The following is a 20,845-nucleotide window of genomic DNA, read 5'->3' as shown; positions in this document are numbered from 1 at the left end:
TAGCACAACACTGGAAATGTTTACAGAACACTCACAGAACTCACAAATTACAGAACACTCACAAAACTTAAACAAACTTATCTATATCTCTATTTCTTCCTATATTTCGTGGTGTCCTCAAAGAATGAAGAGATCTCTAACACATAGTTGATACTTTTCTCCTCCTTGACCTTAGGGTCTTATTATTGTTGAAATAGAGTCTTAGGGCCCGTTTGGTATCGTTTCTGTTCCAGAAACGCCGTTTCGTGTAAAAAATGAAAATTTCAGTTTCTGTGTCAAAACGCTGTTTTTAAACGAAAAAATGGTGTTTCAAAATTTCAGATTTTTATCGAGAATTTTTTTTTTTTTTTTTTTGTAAAATGGAACGAAACTGGGAAGACGGAACTCCATTTTGGAGTTCCGTCCAATTTCGTTTTTTCAGTTTTTTTTTTCACTTTTTGTTCCAAAAAAACAGAAACGGACCATAAGTGCACCAAACAGAAGATTCCGTTTCTTCGTTCCAATAGAACGAAAAAACTCCAGAAACGTTTTTTTAGAACGATACCAAACGGAGCCTTAGAGTATTCTTTTTATAAGACATGTCTATACTAGCCTATAGTCCCCCTCCCTCTATCAATTTGGTTTAGGGGAACAGTAGGTAAAGGGTGGGTAGTCGGGTTCTTCCGGTCGGTCTCGGGTGGGCTGGTTTCGGGCAGCAGGCGTGGATCCAGAACAACCGATTTCAACACAGGTCGCGGCTTATCTCTCTCTCTCCCTTCTTTCTCCTTGTGGAAACGACGGCAAATCTCTCTCTGTCTCTGTTGTTGCGGAGACAACGGGGAAGTGTGTGATGGGATCTCGGAGTCCTAGAGATTCATCTTCTAGTTTTAGGGTTAGGTTAACTGCAAACCGTGAAAAACTGATTTGGAAGCAACTTGTATTGGCAATCCAAGAGAAATCGTGTCCAATTTGTCTGAGTCACATTGGACATCGAAAAGCAGCAGTTATTGAAGCATGTATGCACACTTATTGCATCAATTGCATTCAAAAGTGGAGCGAGTTCAAGCGAAATTGTCCTCTCTGCAACAAACAGTTCGATTCATGGTTTTTCAATGTTAGGTTTTCAACTCGAAGCTTTGAAGTAGAACGATTGTCAAATTGCAGCAGTGGAAAGAATATTGACGACAGAAGCGAAATATTTCGTTCAGTAATTCGAAGGTGAGTTTTTTTTTTTTTTTATATGATGCTTTGTAATGGTGATCCGTGCTTCATTTTTACAATTCTGATGTTGAATTTTCTCCCTAAGGTCAAGGAATGAACTTCTTAGTTCTAACCGGAGATCTAGACCGGTTCCATGGCGTCGATCATTTGGACAGTGGAGGTCTGTTCCTTCTGATATTGTTGCAGAAAGAGTTGTTCAGTGGCGTGCGAGGTGTTGTGTTACTTGTCTTTGATTTGCTTTATTTACCCCAAAGAATGGATTTTCCTGAGTTGTTCATCACTTCATTGGCTTTTGATTCATCTCTTGATTTCAGCATATACAGCCGACGTTTGCAAGCTGTCCCTTTCCTTACAAAGAATAGCTTAGTGCAGGTATGTGGAATTGACCCCTTCATGGTATTCAAATCCACAAGACTCTCATGGGTTTTGGTCAGTTCTCTTGAGAGTAAAGTTGATGAGAATAACATTTAAGAACAATGAATTTGTTGTTTCTTCAGCTACCCATCCATGGCCTTTGTAGACAGAAAAACTCGAAAAAGGCTGTGTTACATTCACAAAACTACCATAGCATATCAGTTATAGACCATTGTTGTACATTTGGTTCTGTACATGGAGCTGTAATTTTTTTCATCTTTTTGAGAAGCATGTGTTGTTCCTGCATTCTCAAAATTCAGGGGATTGTAACAATACATTTGTGATATTGTAAAGTGAGTAAAAAAATGTTCCACCTAAATTTACTAATCTCTTCACTCAGAAGTGATGCCATGAATTCTAGTGGACTAATGGTGTACAGAGGATACTCCTTAGTGTTGTGCTATTACTAGTTTTCTAAATGTAGCCTCTTACTATTGTTTCTTGACAATGTTTTCAACCACTAGGGAAATTTATGATGCTACTATTTTATTGAGCCAATTGGCTGTTATTAATTTGAGTGATTGCGTCAAGATCTAATAGTGGTGATTTGCTCATCTCTCTATTCCCAAACCACGTAAGACGTGGGTTATCAATTTTTCCTTGCAAAAGAACAATATTGAGTTCCCCCCCATTTCTTCATGATACATTTTTGTTTTTGATATATTCATGAGACTATTATTAGATGCCTTTCTGCCCATTTCTTTTTGGTGTTTACTTGGTAACATTATCCCATTGCCAGTACCTTTTATGCATAATGATAGATGGATTTCTCCTTTTTTTTTTTTCAGAATATATTGGGAAACAATAGTGTTAAAGAAAGAATGACGCATCGTGTGGAACCATGGATTCGGAGGGAGTTGCGGGCTATCCTTGGGGAACCTTATCCATCAGTTATTGTTCTGCTGGCCTCATCTCTTTTGGTTTCAAGCCTTGAGGAAAAAAATAAGGCCTCGTCAAAAGGACTTGTTTTTTGTGATAAATTTGTTGAAGCATTGCGGCCTTTTCTACGTGACCTAACTGATATGTTTTGGCATGAACTCGGGTATAGTGCACTTTTTACTTAATTCTGTGAAATGTTTTGTATAGTTAGCTCTATTTATATCCTTTTGCTTGGTTCTTCCTGTGCATCTGTAACATGCAACTTTATAATCACTTTCTGTCACCCTGCACTTTCAGCGGTCTGCCCTAGTTTCTCTAGTTGCTCATTCCAACTTCTATTATTTGGAATTCAACTCTACTCACCTAAAACATAAGAGTTTGTAGATATCACACAATTTTTGTAAATAAACTCTTAGCACTTATAGTGTAGGATGTGAATTGTCCTTTATTTTGTGAAACTACATTTTTCTTGAGGAGACTTGGAATTTATTCCATTTTTTTACTTGTTAGTACCCGCTTTTAACTGAGAAATTTTTTGTTTGTTTTCAGATGCTTTGCTGAGAGTTCGTTCACCATGGAAACTTATGACTCTGTGGTTGAATATAGAAGATTAATTTGAAGGCAGAAGGAAGGGACCTCATCGGAAAGTTTCAGCCTTTGTTCTTTGGATCTGTGCCTTTTTTTTTCCTTTTTCTTTTTTGGTGTGAAGCTTTGCCGTTGAACCTCTTGATCCCGGTTATAATGCATATTGGGAGTATGCTAGCTAGCTGACCTCAACAGTTGGTTGGTCTTTATGTATTTGAAGAAGCCTGCAACTGGAAATGATGGTTCCTGATAAAAAGGAGGATTTGAGACAGATGGTGGATGGCAAGAAATGAGCTCAAGTTAGAATTTTGGCTGCAGCTTAACCTGACAACCATATGGAGAAAGCATTTCTAAGATCCAGGTTTTGCAAGTAGACAAGGAATTTTTACATAAATCCATTTACTGTCTTTGGCCCTTGCAGCACAGAATCTTAATTGGTTTTGAGATCCACAACGGGGAATGGATGCATGTCCAGCAGCTTATGTCATCAGTTTGAGTAGTTGAGTAGCTCGAGCAGCCTGTTCTCGGAGATTAGTATTTAGTAGCATCAGTTGCAGGAACAGAAGCAAACAGCAAGCACAGGTTCAACACAACAGTGGCTCGAATGGTTTTAGCAAAAGTGGCAATGAGGAACAGAAGAACCACTGATCAGCATCACCAGAGAACAAACGGATTGTGCTGGATTTCCTTCAACCACACCCCACCAACCCCCCCCCCCCCCCCCACCCCACCCCCACCCCACCCCCCACCCCAACCCCACCCACCCCTCCCCCAAAAAAAAAAATAAAATAAAATAAAATAAAAAATAAAAATGATAGAGACAAAGGGTTGGGATATTTTTTGATAGTCAAACCCTGTATTACTCTGTACAAAGGAATTTTTCTCATGTGGAGGGTTAATGTGCCAATCCAAACCATTGAATTTATACAGAATTCTTTGGATTCACCATATGTTAAGTTTCAGGTATACCTCAATCATATGTCCCAACTTATACTAAATTCTACCCCTCATATTTGCAGGAGTCTGGAATTGAACAATGTAATTTTTAATTTCAACAAAATTTTCAACCTCATAATGATGCATTAGGGACCCCATCTAGTATCGAACTTGACTTTTGTCATCTAAGTAGGGAGAGTGGAGCCTACTTATGGGTAAAATCTAAGCCTCAGATGATCTATTGGGTGTTGATTATCGAGATACAAGGTTGGAGTGATAGGAGGTTGGAGTGATAGGATCCTAATCTGAGGCATGTGGATGTGGGTTGAACCCTTTCTAAACTAACCATCAAGCTTCTAAAGTCTTTATTAAGGCTACCTGTTGATTGTAAAAGAGTGGTTTTAAGATAATTTTGTTCCTCAAATGCTTCTACGATGGAGCTCTACAAATTCACAAAAATTGTACTCCAAAAGTAACACAAAAACACCCGAGTAGAAGTAGAAAGGGCCAAGTATATGTGTAGATGTGAGAATGAAATCTCAGAATCCTCTTCTTATTTTTCAAATCCTCCAGAAATCCAACCAAACTTTAGCAGCATTTACACCTATACATGTTCTACATAACACAGAACGTTACTCTTTGAAATTGCAACAAATTGAACATTAAGTTGGTAAAAATTACAAGTTCATACATTGCCAGAGGAGCAGCAGCTTGTGTAGAAGCAACAGGTTCATCCTTCTTCAGGCTCTTCTTCTTCTTGGAGAAGATTTTCTCTGTTGTCATGGGCCCAGAAACCACGAACATCTATAAGCATGCTGGCAACAGTCCCACCCTGTTTGCAAGCAAGGAGATCAGCAAGAGTAACCCTAAGTGGGTCAGCTGGTTTCACCATATCCCAGATCTCATCCCTTACATCCTCGATACAGAGCTCGTAGTTTCCTCCCTCGATCCATTTTTGGTGTACATCTCTATTACAAAACAAGAGAAGTATATTGTTTCAGCTAACTAAAAACAGCTTTTACGAAGAAAAAACAGGCAGCAGGAGTGGGGGGGCAGAAAGAAAAAAATGTGTTCAACAAACAGCCAGTGGTTTCAAATCTTATATCTTATAATAAACTCAGTGTCCTAATTTTGCATTTCATATCCAGTAATTTGAGACCTGTATATTTTGCTCCAGAACTACAGGCAGGAAGTTACAAGGATTTAATTTAGAAAGACTGTATCAGTAGCATCACTACTTTTGGATGCTTCCCTTCTTTTCTTCCGTTTTAGCTTGAAGCCTTGAAGTGAATGAATTGAACAAAAACCCCAACCACTTCAAAAGTGAGCCAATAGACAGCAAATTATGAAAACATAAACTTGTGGAACTATATTGAGGGGTTGTTAATTCTTAAAGTATCCAGTCATTCATTGGACAGCCTTACCTAAAAAGGGTGTGGATATCAGCTGTTGTAAGAAATCCTCTTCCATTAAGATCAAGACACCGAAACAAGTATGTTAATCCTTCGGGTGTATCTTTGTTTTCCAGGGCCAGGACAAAGTCAAGAAAACTCCCAAAATCCATTTCCCTGGAATTGCCCCCTCCGCTTTTCCCACGGCGGACATGTTCATCAAAAGCTGTAAAAGGATATGAAACACGATCAATACAGTGAGAGTACAACCATAGAACCAAATGAGGTAACATTGTAAAACAAGTCCCAACACAAACCCACCCAGCACAGAAATGTCGGTGGAATTCATGACTCAAATCATAAGAAATACAACAACTGAAAAACAGTGAAGTTAAGCACAGTTCAGAAATGATCAAACAAAGAGCTACAATCTAGTAAGCAAAGGACCAACTCTTAAAGAAACCCTGAATATCCACAGCAGGAAATTACACCCTGAAAGTAGAATAAACTTTCTTAGTTCATACCCCGCTCAACGAAAATATCTGTCAGTGTCCCATCTGCATAATCTCGAAGCTCCTGCTTGCTCAAAGTCCCATTCATATCTTTATCTAGAGCAAGAAACATATCTGCAGGAAGGTCAAGAAAAAAGTTGAGACGACTTTCTGTCTCCCCCTCACTCAGACACATACACAGAAAAAGCAACAGCAAAATCAAATAAACACATTATTCCATCAAATAAAAGAAAACCCAAACTATGTACCACATATCCGTTGTGCTGATGTCAAAGAAAACCAATTCTCAGCTTGTTCAGTATCAGTGACTTCTTCTTCACTTTCCTAAAAGATAAAAGGTATACATAAAGGATCAGAACAAAAAAGAAAGGCAATATAGCAGTAAAAAATTAGTAATGTGCACCTCATCTCACATGAAATAGATATAAGCAGTTCATTCGTTGGTTTAATCCAAATCTTCCTCTATACTTCTACCTTTTATAAATGAGATTGACGAAAATACCAGATTATCAAACAAAACTTCTGTAATCTATCTTAAAAGAATATAATACAGTTGGTAGCTACCTTCATTTTTTAGGTCATTGGGATATTTCAACGGCATGTTTAAAAAGTTAAAATTAGACAAAAGCTAATCCTATTTGTGTCAGTAAGAAGCTCAAACTGCACGCCCTTGATGCCTTAGTAAGGGTCCAAGATTTTTAAATACGTTTATAACCAGCAGAACATCCCAGGCTGTCTCCATATAGATTACCACTACAACCAAAACCTCCCTACTCATACAAAAGTAGTTAGAACTCCTATAGCCTACCCCATTTAATTGCAAAAGGTTTAGGTGAGGCAAGTTGAGTTTAGTTAGAATACCTATAAAATGTAATTAAGAAAGTGCAGATGATATAGGCATTTGCTAAACTAGTCGTGCAATTTGGAAATAAACCCTAATTTTGGATTTAGGGCTAAATAGCAAAAAGGCTAAACTGGACAGTAATGCGGGGACCGGTGGGCCCCAGAAGATCCAACTAGGATGGTCTAAGATCAAGTGGCAAAACAGTAAATTTGCTGTTGTACAGAATCGAGTGGCAATCCTGTAAATAGATTGAAATTCATAAGGTGGATGGCACTTTTGTAATTAACCAGAAATCCCTAATGTTTGAATGGGTCGGTCAAGGAGAGAGGATACAATGGGGATTTGATTTATTGTTCAAGGCTGGATTTGGAACTAAAAAGAAATTAAAGGACAGAGCGGCATAAAGGGGGTTTATAGGGGTATAATGGGAAAACCAAAATAAGGGGATTTAAACAAGAGCCACGATTTAGGTTGTCTTCCACCTTTGGACAGAAGCGGTAGAACCAATCTGGTTTTAGGTGATCGATCTCACCTATGTGGACTCCACTCGAAGTGAAGCTTCAGGAATTAATTCTCAAGTCTCAGCCCTACCGATAGTAACCCATGACACCTCGAACCAGCAGCCTCAGATTAGTTTGGAAAATTCTGAAACAAGGCCTGGTGGAAGAGTTGTGCTCTGTTCTGGTTGCAGAGATGGATTGCACTAAAGAAGGGGATCCAGGAGTTGAAGCTCTAAGGCCTTGGGTCGCCTACAGAGCAGTAACCTTCAATTCAAACTTCAAGTCCAACAGATTAGAGATGTGAGTTCAAGCAATTGCTTTTCAGTCTGCCATCAAACCTGTTGCTCAAGGTAAATCAGATCTGTTCTTCAATGTCTATCACACAAAAGAGGGGCTGGTTGGGACAAGGAACACAGGGATTTGAATCACCCAAGGAAGGGGCTTCTTGATCAATACCTCAGCCACAAAAGTAGTGGATGTGAGGAACTCGACCTAGATCTGAAAACTTAAAGACACTGCCCAAACTGACTATTCTCAGGTAATGCAAGAAACAATGGCAGAAAATCAGAAACGAAATAGAAAGAAGAAGAGAGAAATAGAGAGACCGCAAGGGAAGAGGAAGGGGGTGCCTCGCTGGACAAGGAAGAAATAAGAGAAGAAGGGAGGGGGGGGGAGGGCAGGGGAGTTCCAGAGAAGATGAATAAGAAGAAATAAAGAGGGAAAGAAGAAAGACAGCAGAAGAGGGAAGGGGATTCTCGCAGAGGAGGAGGAGAGAGAGAAGAAGGGGACAGGGGGGAGAGAGGCAGCCACGCAGGCACTACTCAAATCAAATTTTCTTCATTAATTAACTATTCTTCCCATGAATTACATGTCCAATATATAATAAAATAAAATTAAAAACCTTCTAATTAAAAATAAAAAACTAAGATAGAAATAAAATCTCCTACACCTAAGCTAACAAAATAAAGAAACAACTAAGGACTCAACTAGGGAATAAATATTCTCAAATAAAAATAAAATCCTAAATATTCTATTAAACTTAGAATCCAAATTAGTAACTTGGAACCCAAATTGGATCTGGGTCTTAATCCGGGTTCTGGAGCATACTTGGATCGATCCATCGGTGTGCTGCTGCATCAGACAGACTTGTGTTAGACTTGGTTTATTAGCTTAGGAACACAATGGACAAAGACTGAATATGTAAAACACAGAATATTTGATGTGAAACTAGGACAGAAACAAAGAAAATTAGTTGGGACTGGAATTAAGGCAGGTTTAAGGCATAAATGGTGATTTCTGAAATCGGCCATAAATTTGGGTCGACAACCCTCGTAACCCATTCTAAAGGTGGCTTAAATATGGCTGATTACTCTGGTCTATAAAGGGTTCGATAGAGACTGGTTTAGCTGCTACAACAAGGAAGGGTTGCACAAGGGTGATAACAGAAGGTATTCAAAATAGGTTTACAAGAGGTAATAATGGAAGGATAAGAGAAATAGAAGACAGCACATAGAATCATATTTTGATGATATGAACTAGACAAGGTGACTGAAACAGGAGCTCGGAATTGGGTATCCACTAATAACTTAAAAGATGAAGAAGAAACTGACCTGTTTGCAAGCTGAATCAAGATAGCAGAAGAGGGATAAGAAGCAGTAAACAACAGAAATCTAGTGATAATCCACCCACTAAACTTAATCCACCCAAACACTAGAGAAATCCACCATTAATCAGTCACAAAGTTAGAGAACAGCATGCAAACTTTCATCACTCAAATGTGTGTATGTACAAGCAAGGGCGACCCACATATTTAAGTTAACATCAGCCTTAGGCTTCCATTACAAGTAACATAACTTCTAAAATCAGAAAATATATACACTTCCTAATCCCTACCACATTGAACAGAAAATGTAAAGTTTCTAATTCCTACCAAATTGAAGACTAAGGAAACAAAAAATGAAAACTCTTCTAACCACTTAGAGCTTCTAGAACCAGTCACAAAATAGAAACAATTGAAAAGTAGAACTAGAACTCAAAATAGAAACGGTGAAGCTATTAACTGCTGCTGCTGCTAACTGGAGGGAAAAAAGAGCTTTAGGATGCCCACGGTTTAGAACACTAAGGCCTTCTTCCCTTTTTTCCTAGAAGCTGTGGCACCAAGTAGACATAGTTATTAACTTTTCATAGAAAATAAGCCACGACCATAATCATGAAGATTCTTCACATTAAGATTGCACACCAACTCAAGGAAAACTCACAAATAAACAAAGGCAGGGGTACTGTGACAATTGTCAACTGAACACGAGATAATAAAGAACAGGACTATCGGCGAGTATAATTTCATTTCACAATCAACAGGATTCAGGAATCCAAATTTAGAATAAAAGCAGAAATGCATAAATACAAAGAAATACGCTAGTAAATGATGATAATAAGAAAATGTCCTACAAAAAAAATGGTGAGACTTCAAGAATGTGCAATGTCAAAACATCAAGAATGTAGATGCAACTAGTTAACTAAACACAAACTACCTGATGCAATTCCATGAGTTCCTGGAGGCAGTTACTAAGCAGCACCTTCTTTATGCATGCTTTACCTGTCAGAAAGGAAAGAAGTTTTTCTAGTCTAAAATATTATAACAATGACAAAGTACAGAAGTGATGAATATTTTTATACAAGGATCTCCTTAAGTAACATGGGTTTAAATGGTCCACAAAATGGCCAGAAAAAACATTTTGAAGCATTTAATAGAACTATGCCACCAAATATTGTTTCCTAAAATAATATACTGCATCTTAAACATCATTGTAAGTATACACTTATGGCCTAAGATTTTCAAATATAAAATGTGCATTTCAGTAACGTGTGCTTCCAATAAAAGAACACCACTCTTTTACACTTAGACTATGGAATTCAAAATTCCGCTATTGCAAATTAGCACAGGAAATTTCAGAAATCCATCACAATCAAAATTAAGACACAATAACAAACCTCGTCTGTGAGGATCACAGAAAAAGAAGAATTTATGGGCAGCTATGCGGCAGTACATTTGAACAAAGCCTTCAGGCATATCACGTAACTGTGCCAGATTAGGGATAAGGCCTCTTATGTAGGCTTCCATTTCCTGAATATAAGTGAAATAAGCGTTGTTACGAAGTTTAAATTTCAGTGAACATGAACAAGCACGCTTTGTACTTCAAGAAAGTAAAACTGCCAGATAGACCAGCTTCGATGGAGATATGTTAGATCCTTTCAAATATCAAAAACAACTAAACTGCAAGGAGCATACATGAGGTAGGAGGAAACCATCAGAATCCTCATCAAGCTCACTCATATCAATTCTTGCCTGAGTAAGTGAAACCTGATAAGAGAATGAACAATTAGTAGCAGTATATTGCACAGAGACATGAGGGAAATAGATAAAATATGCAGCAGTCCAATGTAAGTCAAGAATATGTATTTGAACAGCATAAGCAGCAGTAAGGATTTAAAAATATCTGGCTTAAATTTTGAATGATGGACACTACTGGCCACATTGTCAAGGTCCTATTGGGCAGACAAAAAAAGGGTCAACAAGTCCAGGAAGAGGCCATAAAACTAATAGAGCATGCCTTGAAGAAAATAGCTTCTGGCATAACCATTTCTTGTTAGCCTTCCCAGATTTTCTTTTTCAACGGAACTCGTCATCATTTCACTAGGGTCAACCATCAAAACACAAGGGGTTAAAAATAAATCTGAATTCAGAACAAAAACATGAGCCCCATCTTATCTTTTGATAGGTAAAAAAGTTTACTCTTAAGACAACATAGCATAAGGCCTAATAGGGTACATGTGTTTCACCAAGTTACATTCTTCCCTTAGCAAGCGCCAAGTTTAGCCAAATAAACATTTAACACCGGAGGGTGGAGGTGAGCATATTCTTACTGCCTTGATCTATTTCTAAAAATTGAATCATTCCTCCTCATGTGCAGGCATATGCCACAGCAAAGAGTTAGAGAGTAGGAACTTGCCAGAGGGAAATATACTCAGCAGAGTGAAGTGCCAAAACACACAGACCCTTCAGAAGGTTTACATTAAACTTGTAGATTAGGATATGTATAATGGAGCAGTATATAGAGCGTCCACTCTATTTTTTGTAGACAGCACTTATCTTCCATCCAAGTTTTCTTAATGAGGAAGAATAATTTTTTCAGTCCTTAAAGCAAAAATCCCATTTAATTATCAGAACTTAAAGCATAAATCCATACAACAACAACAACAAAGCCTTATCCCAACTTAAGCACAAATCCATATCCCAGATATTTCAGTAATATGAGAAAGTAAATGACTCACCTTCCATTTTCAATTCCAAAGAATTTTCACACATGGTCAAAGACAATTTCATCCCTCGGTTATGCAGAAACCAAGAATTAGCTTAAGAAATATATGGGAAAGTTCACAGATTTCCCCAAAAACTAAAATGTCGATTATAGTGGAAATCTAATAATATGCTCACTCAAAAGCCTCTCATGACCAAAAAAACAAAAGGGTTAATGAATTTGAATATGGACAACAGAAAACAAAGTGATATTTATTAAATAGGCATGGAGTGATAACTGATATGTGATTAAATAGGCACATAGTGATAACACCAAGGCGATAGATGACAAAAATGATCGGCAATATACTTTTCTTAGATAGTTCGCTTGAATTCTAATAGAAAAAATATTTCCCATGAAAATGGGGTTATTTAAAGCTGAACAGCAAGACCCACCGTTCGCATCACATAAAGGTAAAATGGGAGGATGGCAATTCTTCCAGATTCATCTTTCTCAAACTTCATAAAATTTGAAGGACTGAAAAACCGTCGACATTTTGGGCCTATCTGCTCTGTACATACAGATGCAATATGGCAGAAATCTTCATAGTTCATCTGCAACAAGGGAGTTGTAGAATGGCATTAGTTGACTGTTTGGACTCATCAAGAAGTTAAGGTGTATTAAAACCAGAAGCTTTGAAGAAAATATTTAATTAGTTCTAGGACAGGGCAAAAACAATAACATATATTTGAAGATTTGGTTTCCAAGACGGCAAGACCTGCCAAAAGAAACTGCACACTGACTTATCAAGAAAAAAAGAAAAAGAAAAAAGTAGTCTGACAAGACAAGTTTAAATGCAGCATAGACCAAAAACAGAAGTAGATCAAAGTGAAGGGGCATACAAACCTTCTCAGCACCAGTGGCATCCTCAATGACACAATTTTCTCTCAAACAAACCCACATGGCATCTAGATCATCAGCATTTAGCAAAAGATCAGATTGCTTCTGCAAATGTATTGAGGGAAACTTCAATATAAGTATCCTACAAAACAATCGAACATGCTATGGAAATAAATTGAATGATAACCACATTGATATGGTCAAGCAAACATTTGTGCGGACCAGTAAATGAACTAACACCTCATAAAGTAGGAGAGAAAGAAAACCAAAGTGTAAGTTGAAATATGAAGTCACAGAGAATAGGGACACACTGACATCCCACAACAGCTGAGTGTGAAAATCCTAAGAAAAAAAATCAATAGAAAAAAGCAGTGCAGACAGCAAATATCAATGACAAAAAATAAACCTTCAGAAAACGATACTTCGCCAGCCTTTGAACCCTATGACTGATAGATCCTTCTTCAGGTTTCTGCAACATAGGAAAATATTAAATAAAAAAAGTAGCCAAAAAAATATAATAAATAAGTACTTGCAACATGTTCATGTAATTAGAATTTCATATATATGTAGTCAAGCAAAAAGATGAAAACAAGAATTCCACAGTTGCTATGCTCAGCACAAATTAACAACTCCAACAGAACAATAAAAAAAATCTTTTTCACAACTGAGTGACCACCCAACAGCGATCAACTCTATTTACACCTACAGCGCACTAGCTCATTATGCTTACAACAATGAGAGTGTAAGTCTTTCTTGCTCTTGAGTTGGAACAAGCATGACATATTGACCTTCCCGCTTGGAGTAAGAAAAAGCTAAGGCCTTCTTGCCACATGGCTCAATGCCCCACTTAGAATGGATGAACTAGCAAAAAGGAAGCTGAATGCCACCAACAACTGTTAGCCAGAAGCATCCAGTAGAACATCAATTTTTACCAATGAATAATCACACCAGAAGCAAAAAAGGAAAATCCATAACTACTAGTTAACGTATTTTGTCCATTGACCATAACTATGGCAATTTATTAATTCATGTGCAGTCATGACTAATTTCATAACGATAATAGAGCCAACCACCCAGCAAACAATTGTGACACATGCCTTTCTGTAGAAGCTCGGAATTGTGCCAGCTTCAGCATTCTTCTGTTGCTTCTCTTTGAAAATGTCAAGCAAGATTCTCTTTGTTTCAAGCTCTGCCAATCAAAGTGTTAATGTGTAAGATAATAGGAATATATTTCCTCAGATTCAGTATAAATAAACAACTGAATAACAAATGATTCATCTTGAAAAAGATATCAGCTTTTGACATGAATCCATCAAAATGTAAGTAACATGTTTCATCGTGTATATTTGTCCCCCCCCCCCTCTCTCCCCCTAACAAAAGGAGGAAAAAAAAAGTTGTGGACCATTTAGTGTTGAGGAACAAAAACTTGAGGAAAAACTTAGGGCCCATTTGATAACGTTACGCGTTTCTGCCATTTCTGTGTCCAGAAACGGCAGAAACGGAACAAAAAGCGTTTGATAAAACTATTTCGTTTCGCTTATTTTCAGAAATAGAAATAGAAATTTCTACCTATTTATGGTTGCCCTTTCTGGAAATGACTTGTGGCCATTCTTTCGCTGGTTACTATTGACTTCTAGAAACATGACTTATCAAACACCTTCAATTCCGTTTCTGTTTCTAGAAATGGAAATTTATGTTTCTGCCATTTCTGTAGAAACGGCAGAAACGTTTTCAAACGGGCCCTTAAATCGTCATCTCTTTCTTTCTTAACAGTTTTACATGCTTGTTGTAAGTATGACTTAATCCTTATATGCGGCAATAAAGATGATTCGTATCTGATGCCTAGGCAAGGCAAAATGACAAGTCACCAAATAGCCACTACAACTATATGGAGCCAAATGGCCCAGAAAACCCACGCACATTGGAATGAACAGTAGATGAGTAATCAATGACATGTGAGCCATTTTCCTTTCTATCTTGATGATGAAACAAAGTTTAAGATTCCTGGTTAAATTGAGAAAAAAAAGGATAGAACAGCCCAAGAATTCTCCAAGATCCTATAATCCAATAAAACCTCAACTAAGCCTGATAAAGATAAGTCACTTAATGGGCTTATTTTATTGCAAATAAGCCTTGGGTTGAGTTATGTATGTGTTGGGCATTTGATCCCATGGGTTTATTTGTAATGGACCACTTTAACGGCCCGAAAATATGGGTAGAAAGTAGGAAAACGGGATTTAAGTCATTAGTTTAGTTAGATTCCTGTTTCGAATCTATTTCCTTTGTTATTTCAGTTTTCTAGTCAGTTTAGGTTTCCCAATTAATTAAGGATTGGGTTAGGCCTTTCTTTTTTAGCCATTGAGTCAATTTTGAGTCTTCTACATAAGTTTGTAAGAGACTACAACATTAGGAACCAATTTATTATTGAAGAAAAAAAAAATTTATGGCTTATGTTGTTGTGCTATGGGATGCAATTGGGTGAGATGCCCATTCACTAGTTCTTCTTCCCCCTTCTCAATCCTACATCGAATTCTCTTTCTTTTCTTATTTTCCCTTTATTTGTTTGCTGTGAGAGAGTGTTTGAGAGCTAGAACCAAGCCCATTGGAGGACATCTTCTCTATTCAGCTAGAATTTCAGATCCAGCCGGGGATTAGGATTACTTATGATTCTAGTTCTACATTAAAGCCATTATCGAAACTCTATGACGTTAATAAGATAACCACGGCTGCAGGTATTTTATGGAAGATAAATACTTATTTTCAACAACATTTTGTCAAACATCTACACTTTCTGCCATAATACCCAACAATATATATGTAATTACTCACAGTAGAAGCTCTTGTTCCCAAAACTTAGACATCCCTACATCTAAGGGCTTAAGTTGAGCTGCTATACCCCTCAATCTCTCATCTTCATGATATGCTCAAGCATGGGGGGTCACCTAACATGTGTCACTTATGCTAACATATGCATGGGGATCTTGCTAACATCCGGGTTGTCTGGTCAATGGGTCAAATATTCGGCTGTTGCGTCACCCATGTCAAAAATCTGCCAAATCCAACACATATTAGTAGAACCACCACCCCAAAAAAAACGCGTGAGCAGTGAGCACATTATGAAGATGAGGGACATAATGGCTCAGTTTAAGTCCTTGGATGTAGAAATGTCCAAGGACTTTCTAGTGTACTCCATCCTCAACACTCCCCCTAATGAACTTTAGACCTTTTAAGGTCTCCTATAACACACAAAAGTAGAAATGGTAAATGAACTAATGACCATGTGTGCTCAGGAAGAGGAGAGGTTGAGGAATAAGTCGGGAGAAAGTGCACACACAACCACTTATGAGAAAGACTAGTCCAACAAGTTAATGCAGGAATAGATTACAATAAACTACCCCAGCAGTTTAAAACCCCAACAATACAAATAGGAGTAGGAAACAAAGAAATAAGACCATCAAATAAACCCCCCAATGATACAATATCCATACAGGAGCAAAACCAGCCCAAAACCTAACCCGATAGGAGAGAGAAAGACCTACTATAGAGTTGGAGAAAGAAAGGTGCGGCCAGGTTTATAGGGCTCCAATTGAGTTGCACATTTGGTCGATTGTAGGGCCCAGGGAAGGTACAAAAACCCCAAAAGTTGAGAGGATTCCGATGGCTGGTAGTGAAGTTACGAGCTTTCTTGATTTTCTGACCTAGGAGAGAGAAAACTTCAAGATTCATCAAAACAGCTGCTGGACAGATCTGGACAGCTCCAAGAAGAGGACCGAGTGGTCTAATAGCAGCCTAGAACACACCCTTAAAAGGGTTTACAGATCAGAGGCAGAGGAGGGAGATATGGAGATCGATCTCTCTCCTAAAATCTTCACTGATGCTGGTCGGTTCTGGACTGTACTATCTTCTAACACAATCTGAATTGTACCTCTTGAATGTTACAGCAAATAAAATAGAAAAAAGAAGAATAGAACAGATGGGAGGTTGAGAAGGGTGAAAGAGAATAAAGGAAGTGGCTATCTCAGCCTAGGCTTCAAGTTCCAAACTTTTTTTCATTCAAATCTAAGAAATAATGGTACATAGGCCTCTCTTTTTATAGAGGGGAAGTTTACAATCATACAAAGACTAGGAGCTAGTTTCCAAAGAGGACTAGACACTCCTACTACAACTAGGAATTCAAAATATGACTAGGGCTTGATTTTATGACTCTAACATGGAGCAGAACTAACTAACTAATAGTCCATATAAGACTTTACAACCGACCAATGGCTTAATGGGCCTTTATTGAATAAAAAAACAACTAATTAAACTAATGAATTAAATTCCGTTTTCCTACCTTCTACCCATATTTTAGGCCCATTAAAATGGCTCATTTCAAAGAAAAACCATAGGATCAAAGGCCCAACACACATATAACACAACTCAAGGCTTATTTGCAATAAAATAAGCCCAACTAACTTATCTACATCACAAGTCCTAACTGAAGAAGGAGGTAAAAAGCCTGGGAAAAAAGAACGTTGATGCGGATCCGAGAGAGTCGGATCGCTTAGAGCCCACTAAAGAACCAAATAGTTCACTCTAGGCAAACCAGGGGCAATAATATAATTTCTGATAAGATTTAGGAGCTTTATAGATTGAAATAAGTGACTAAGGACTTAAAAGGAATTAACTTCAAAGAGAAAGGAGCAATTCTGGAATTAAAATAGTAATGGGGTTAAATTGAAATAAAACCAAGAATGAAGGGTTACTTTGCAAACTAATAAAGAGGTGTTTCCTTAATAAAGAATTCAGAAGTTGGAGGGACTTATTTGTGAGCTATTTAGGATATGGGACTTAAAGGGAATTAATAAATATTTAGTGGGGATAAACTAGGCAGCAACAGAAGTAAAGGATAATGTGGTTACAGTAAACAAAGGTAAGGGCAACTTTGGAAAAGAATTGTGAATACCAACCCACGACCAGAAGTCCTAGTTTTAGGTTGTCTTCAACCTTGCGCTCAATAATGGAGGCGGGAGGCAATTCTGGTTCGAGCCCACTAACCCCTTCGAGGGCTCTTCTACTGGTCCTGCGAATTCAAGAATAATGTCAAAGCTTCCCACCCTATCAGATGCACAAGTCAGTGGTAGGGATGAACTCTGCCAGCAGCAACTAACTTCACCTGCAACTGATTCCAACGCAAGGCACAGAACTAGATCTGAACCAGGTCTCAAACCTCTTGATAGAACGACCCTGTGGAGATGAGATTCTAGCACTAGAGTCGCCTAGGGAAGGAAAACCCTCTACTAAAATCTCAGTCCAAACAGTTTAAGAATGAGGGAGATCGATCCCCTTGTTTGGGACTGCAACTACCGCCCAGTAACAGAGAAAGGGAATACAACCAGAAAAGAGAAAAAGAAGAAGAAGAAGAATAACAGAGGAAGATGAAGAATATAAGGAAGAAGAAGAAGAAGAAAAGTAGGGGGGGTCACACACAATCACAGTCATCAGCCATTAAACCAGTTGTTCAAATTATTTCATTCCAAAAACTCTGTCTGTTACTAGTGTATTACATAGCTTATAAAAGAAAACCAAAGCAATAAAATTGGGAGTTCACTAAAATGGAAACTAAACTAATTGACAACTAAAATAAAAATTCAATCTAAATAAAATTACTACCAACTAATTCTAGCTTTAAAAATGGAAAGTAAATAAAAGATATCCTTAATCCATCGGCAAACTGCATCAAACGCTCTAAGGAACCCAAATGCTTCTTTTACAGAAAGAAGGGACATTTCAAGATGGACTATATTAATTCAAGCGCTGGTTCAAAATAAAGGTATGTCCTACGTTTGTTTTAAGTCTAATTTGGTTAAACTAATCACAACAATTGGTAGATTGACTCTGGTTCTACAATCCATGTTGCCAATACCGCGCAAGGCTTTCTACAGACAATACCACAGAAGGAAAGTGGGAGGAGCATCTACTCCAGTAACCAGGTGCAATCACAAGTAGAGGTGGTATGGGTCTACAGGCTGATACTGTAGTTTGGTTTTGTACTGAACATAGAAAGATGCTTCATATTCTGTCTTTTTCCAATAACCTTGTATTTGTTACTAGATTGATACCTAAAGGTTTTGCGTTGATCTGCAATGGAACAATTTTTAATTTGTAAAAAAATAGCATTTGAGTCGGTTATGGTTCTTTAGTAGATGGGATATACCTTTTGCATTTAGATTCAATGTTTCAAATTTATTTACTTATTTCCTCTAGTTGTATTGACACTAAAGGAATGATTGTGAATGAGAATTCTTCCAAACTATGGCATCAAAGATTAGATCACTTTTCTGTGTATAGACTGAAAAGGTTGGTGAATGATGGAAACTGAAGACTCTAGACTTTAATACTTGTGTAGACTGCATTAAGGGTGAGCAGGCCAACAAGACCAAGAAATGGAGTCAGAAGAAGAACTGAGACGCTTGAGATCATACATAGACATATGTGGAATATTTACCACACCATGTATGAATGATCAGATATAGTCTATCTCATTCATTGATGATCATACTAGATATGTGTATCTCTACCTTATAGCTAGCTCAAAAGGACGAGGCATTTGATGTCTTCGAGAACTATAAAACATAAGTAGACAAACAAAATAGCAATGTTATTGATATAGTAAGATTAGACAGAGGTGGTGGATATTATGGAAGGGATATCTGGACAGAGACCATGTCCATTTGCACGCTACCTTACAGAGCAAGGTATTGTACCCCAATATACCATGCTTAGGTCTCTGGACCAAAATGGTGTTGCTGAAAAAAGGAAACGGACACTTGTGGAAATGATCAAGACTCAAGAGTATGATCAATAACTCCAAAGTTATGAATTTTAATTTAAAATCCATTAAATACATTGTATAGGCCAACTAGACGCTGAAAAGCGGGGAACAGAGTGATATAGCAGGAGACCTGCTCTGATACCACATGTGAGGAAACTGAAATTTAATGGAGAATTACATACCTCCAGTTGACCCCATCATGCCACCTCCTGCCATCTCCAATCAACTCAAGGATCTAAGCTTTCCGATGAGTTTTCGGAATCTTCGGCAGAGCTCCGGTAGTGAGCACAGACACACACAATCATTATGGGATTACTTTCTGGCTTTGTGACTCCCACCCAAAAATCACAGTGTATATGATGTTGCCGCAATACCCGAACCCCATCTTTATTAACCCCTTTATAACTTCCCTACCATCATGGGAAGTTACACGATGGGTTAGAAAACTACCAATTACAGTATTGACTGCTGGTATGGCAATGTTGGCCACATCAGCCAAGACCATGTTCATTTGTTAGAAATCCAGTGAAGCATTTCCCTGATTTTGATACATTTAACCAAGTGAGGGGAACAAACGACTAGAACCAAGTGAATCAACTAATTGTATAACTTACAATAATCAAAATGCTTACCAATAATGAAAATAAAATAAAATTAGCAATATGATAAGACATACCCATCAGAGCTTCGGAGCCGAGACCGGCGCCAGATCCAATGAACTTACGAAGGTTTCGAACCCACAACATGGAGGACGCCGGCGGGATCTTCCTCGGAGTTGCTTCGTGGCCTTCACCATCGCTGGAGCCGTTATACATGCTTCCTAGCTCGTCTTCCCTAGTCCCCCTCGCACTATCCTCAATCTATAATGGCAGACAAATTCAAGAAAAATCTGCGGGAAGGTGCATTACGGATGAGAACCCTAGTTCTCATGGTCAAGTTTACAGAGCTAGGTACCTTCGAGCTCCAGAAATGGCAGCTCTTCTGTGCGAGAATAATGAAAACGGCATTTACGGAAGGGGATCAGAGGATGCTTGTAAATGTCGCGAAAAAAAAATAAAAAATGAGGGGATTAGAAAAAGTTTTACAAAATAAAATTACGTAATACCCCTAAAGTTTGAATCTATTATTTGAATCAGCCTAACATCGTAAGATTATTACAATCAACCCCTGTGACATGGGTTGGGAAACTCTTAAATAACCAAACTACCCTTGAAGGGTAGTGAATTGATAACTTATACACCCATGTACCGTGGCTCGATTGCTTGATGTCCCTAAAATTTAAAACTATTACTTAAAATCTTATGAAACTTGACAATGTTTCTGTTATTAGTAGTTGAATAAAAATACCATTTTACCCTTACAAATTATTCAACTGAAACTTGTGAAGTTAGGTATAACTTGAAAAAACCCAGATCGATTCAAATAAGATTGTTAGATAAGAAGCTTGAAAACGTTCTATATTCATAGTCAGCAAAGGTGAAGGTGAAGAAGAACACTAAAATTTCAAGCAAGACTCACCACTACAACTCCCCACCAAAGGTATGTCTCTACGGGAGGTAGCTAGGAGATTGA

At 37.9% G+C, this 20,845-nt stretch overlaps 2 protein-coding genes and 1 non-coding gene across 3 annotated transcripts; 1 reads left to right on the top strand and 2 right to left on the bottom strand.

The window, feature by feature from the left end:
- Positions 1 to 680: 680 nt before the first annotated feature.
- Positions 681 to 3,802, top strand: LOC122091103 (E3 ubiquitin-protein ligase Topors). Its single transcript, XM_042660929.1, has 5 exons — positions 681 to 1,197; positions 1,286 to 1,411; positions 1,515 to 1,572; positions 2,403 to 2,656; positions 3,043 to 3,802. Exons 1-5 carry the CDS (start codon positions 830 to 832, stop codon positions 3,110 to 3,112), a joined length of 876 nt encoding a protein of 291 aa, XP_042516863.1. The 5' UTR covers positions 681 to 829; the 3' UTR covers positions 3,113 to 3,802.
- Positions 3,803 to 4,530: 728 nt separating this feature from the next.
- On the bottom strand, positions 4,531 to 20,409 carry LOC122091929 (probable serine/threonine-protein phosphatase 2A regulatory subunit B'' subunit TON2). Its single transcript, XM_042662182.1, has 12 exons — positions 19,950 to 20,409; positions 13,557 to 13,648; positions 12,866 to 12,928; positions 12,466 to 12,564; positions 12,015 to 12,173; positions 10,551 to 10,622; positions 10,253 to 10,385; positions 9,793 to 9,857; positions 6,166 to 6,241; positions 5,930 to 6,031; positions 5,439 to 5,631; positions 4,531 to 4,982 (listed from the first exon to the last, which is right to left on the bottom strand). The coding sequence occupies exons 1-12, from the start codon at positions 20,086 to 20,088 to the stop codon at positions 4,745 to 4,747; spliced, it is 1,431 nt and encodes a 476-aa protein (XP_042518116.1). The 5' UTR covers positions 20,089 to 20,409; the 3' UTR covers positions 4,531 to 4,744.
- Positions 5,151 to 5,267, bottom strand: LOC122092528. The gene has a single exon (XR_006144187.1). It is a non-coding gene; the product is annotated as a small nucleolar RNA snoR104 (small nucleolar RNA).
- Positions 20,410 to 20,845: the final 436 nt, after the last annotated feature.

Source organism: Macadamia integrifolia, chromosome 10, assembly GCF_013358625.1.
Source record: "Macadamia integrifolia cultivar HAES 741 chromosome 10, SCU_Mint_v3, whole genome shotgun sequence".
Classification (NCBI taxonomy): Eukaryota; Viridiplantae; Streptophyta; class Magnoliopsida; order Proteales; family Proteaceae; genus Macadamia; species Macadamia integrifolia.
Note: the sequence above shows the minus strand (reverse complement) of the source record. Positions and strands in the feature narration are given on the sequence as shown.

Excerpts from the sequence above, each read along its gene's own strand:
- LOC122091103 (XM_042660929.1), top strand. The coding sequence starts at position 830 with ATGGGATCTCGGAGTCCTAGAGATTCATCTTCTAGTTTTAGGGTTAGG. Across the intron at positions 1,198-1,285 it reads TTTCGTTCAGTAATTCGAAG|GTCAAGGAATGAACTTCTTA; the intron begins GTGAGTTTTTTT and ends TTTCTCCCTAAG. Across the intron at positions 1,412-1,514 it reads GTTGTTCAGTGGCGTGCGAG|CATATACAGCCGACGTTTGC; the intron begins GTGTTGTGTTAC and ends TCTTGATTTCAG.
- LOC122091929 (XM_042662182.1), bottom strand. The coding sequence starts at position 20,088 with ATGTATAACGGCTCCAGCGATGGTGAAGGCCACGAAGCAACTCCGAGG. Across the intron at positions 10,623-12,014 it reads ACCTTTATGTGATGCGAACG|GTTTCACTTACTCAGGCAAG; the intron begins GTGGGTCTTGCT and ends TTCTCTTATCAG. Across the intron at positions 6,032-6,165 it reads ATCAGCACAACGGATATGTG|ATATGTTTCTTGCTCTAGAT; the intron begins GTACATAGTTTG and ends ACCTTCCTGCAG.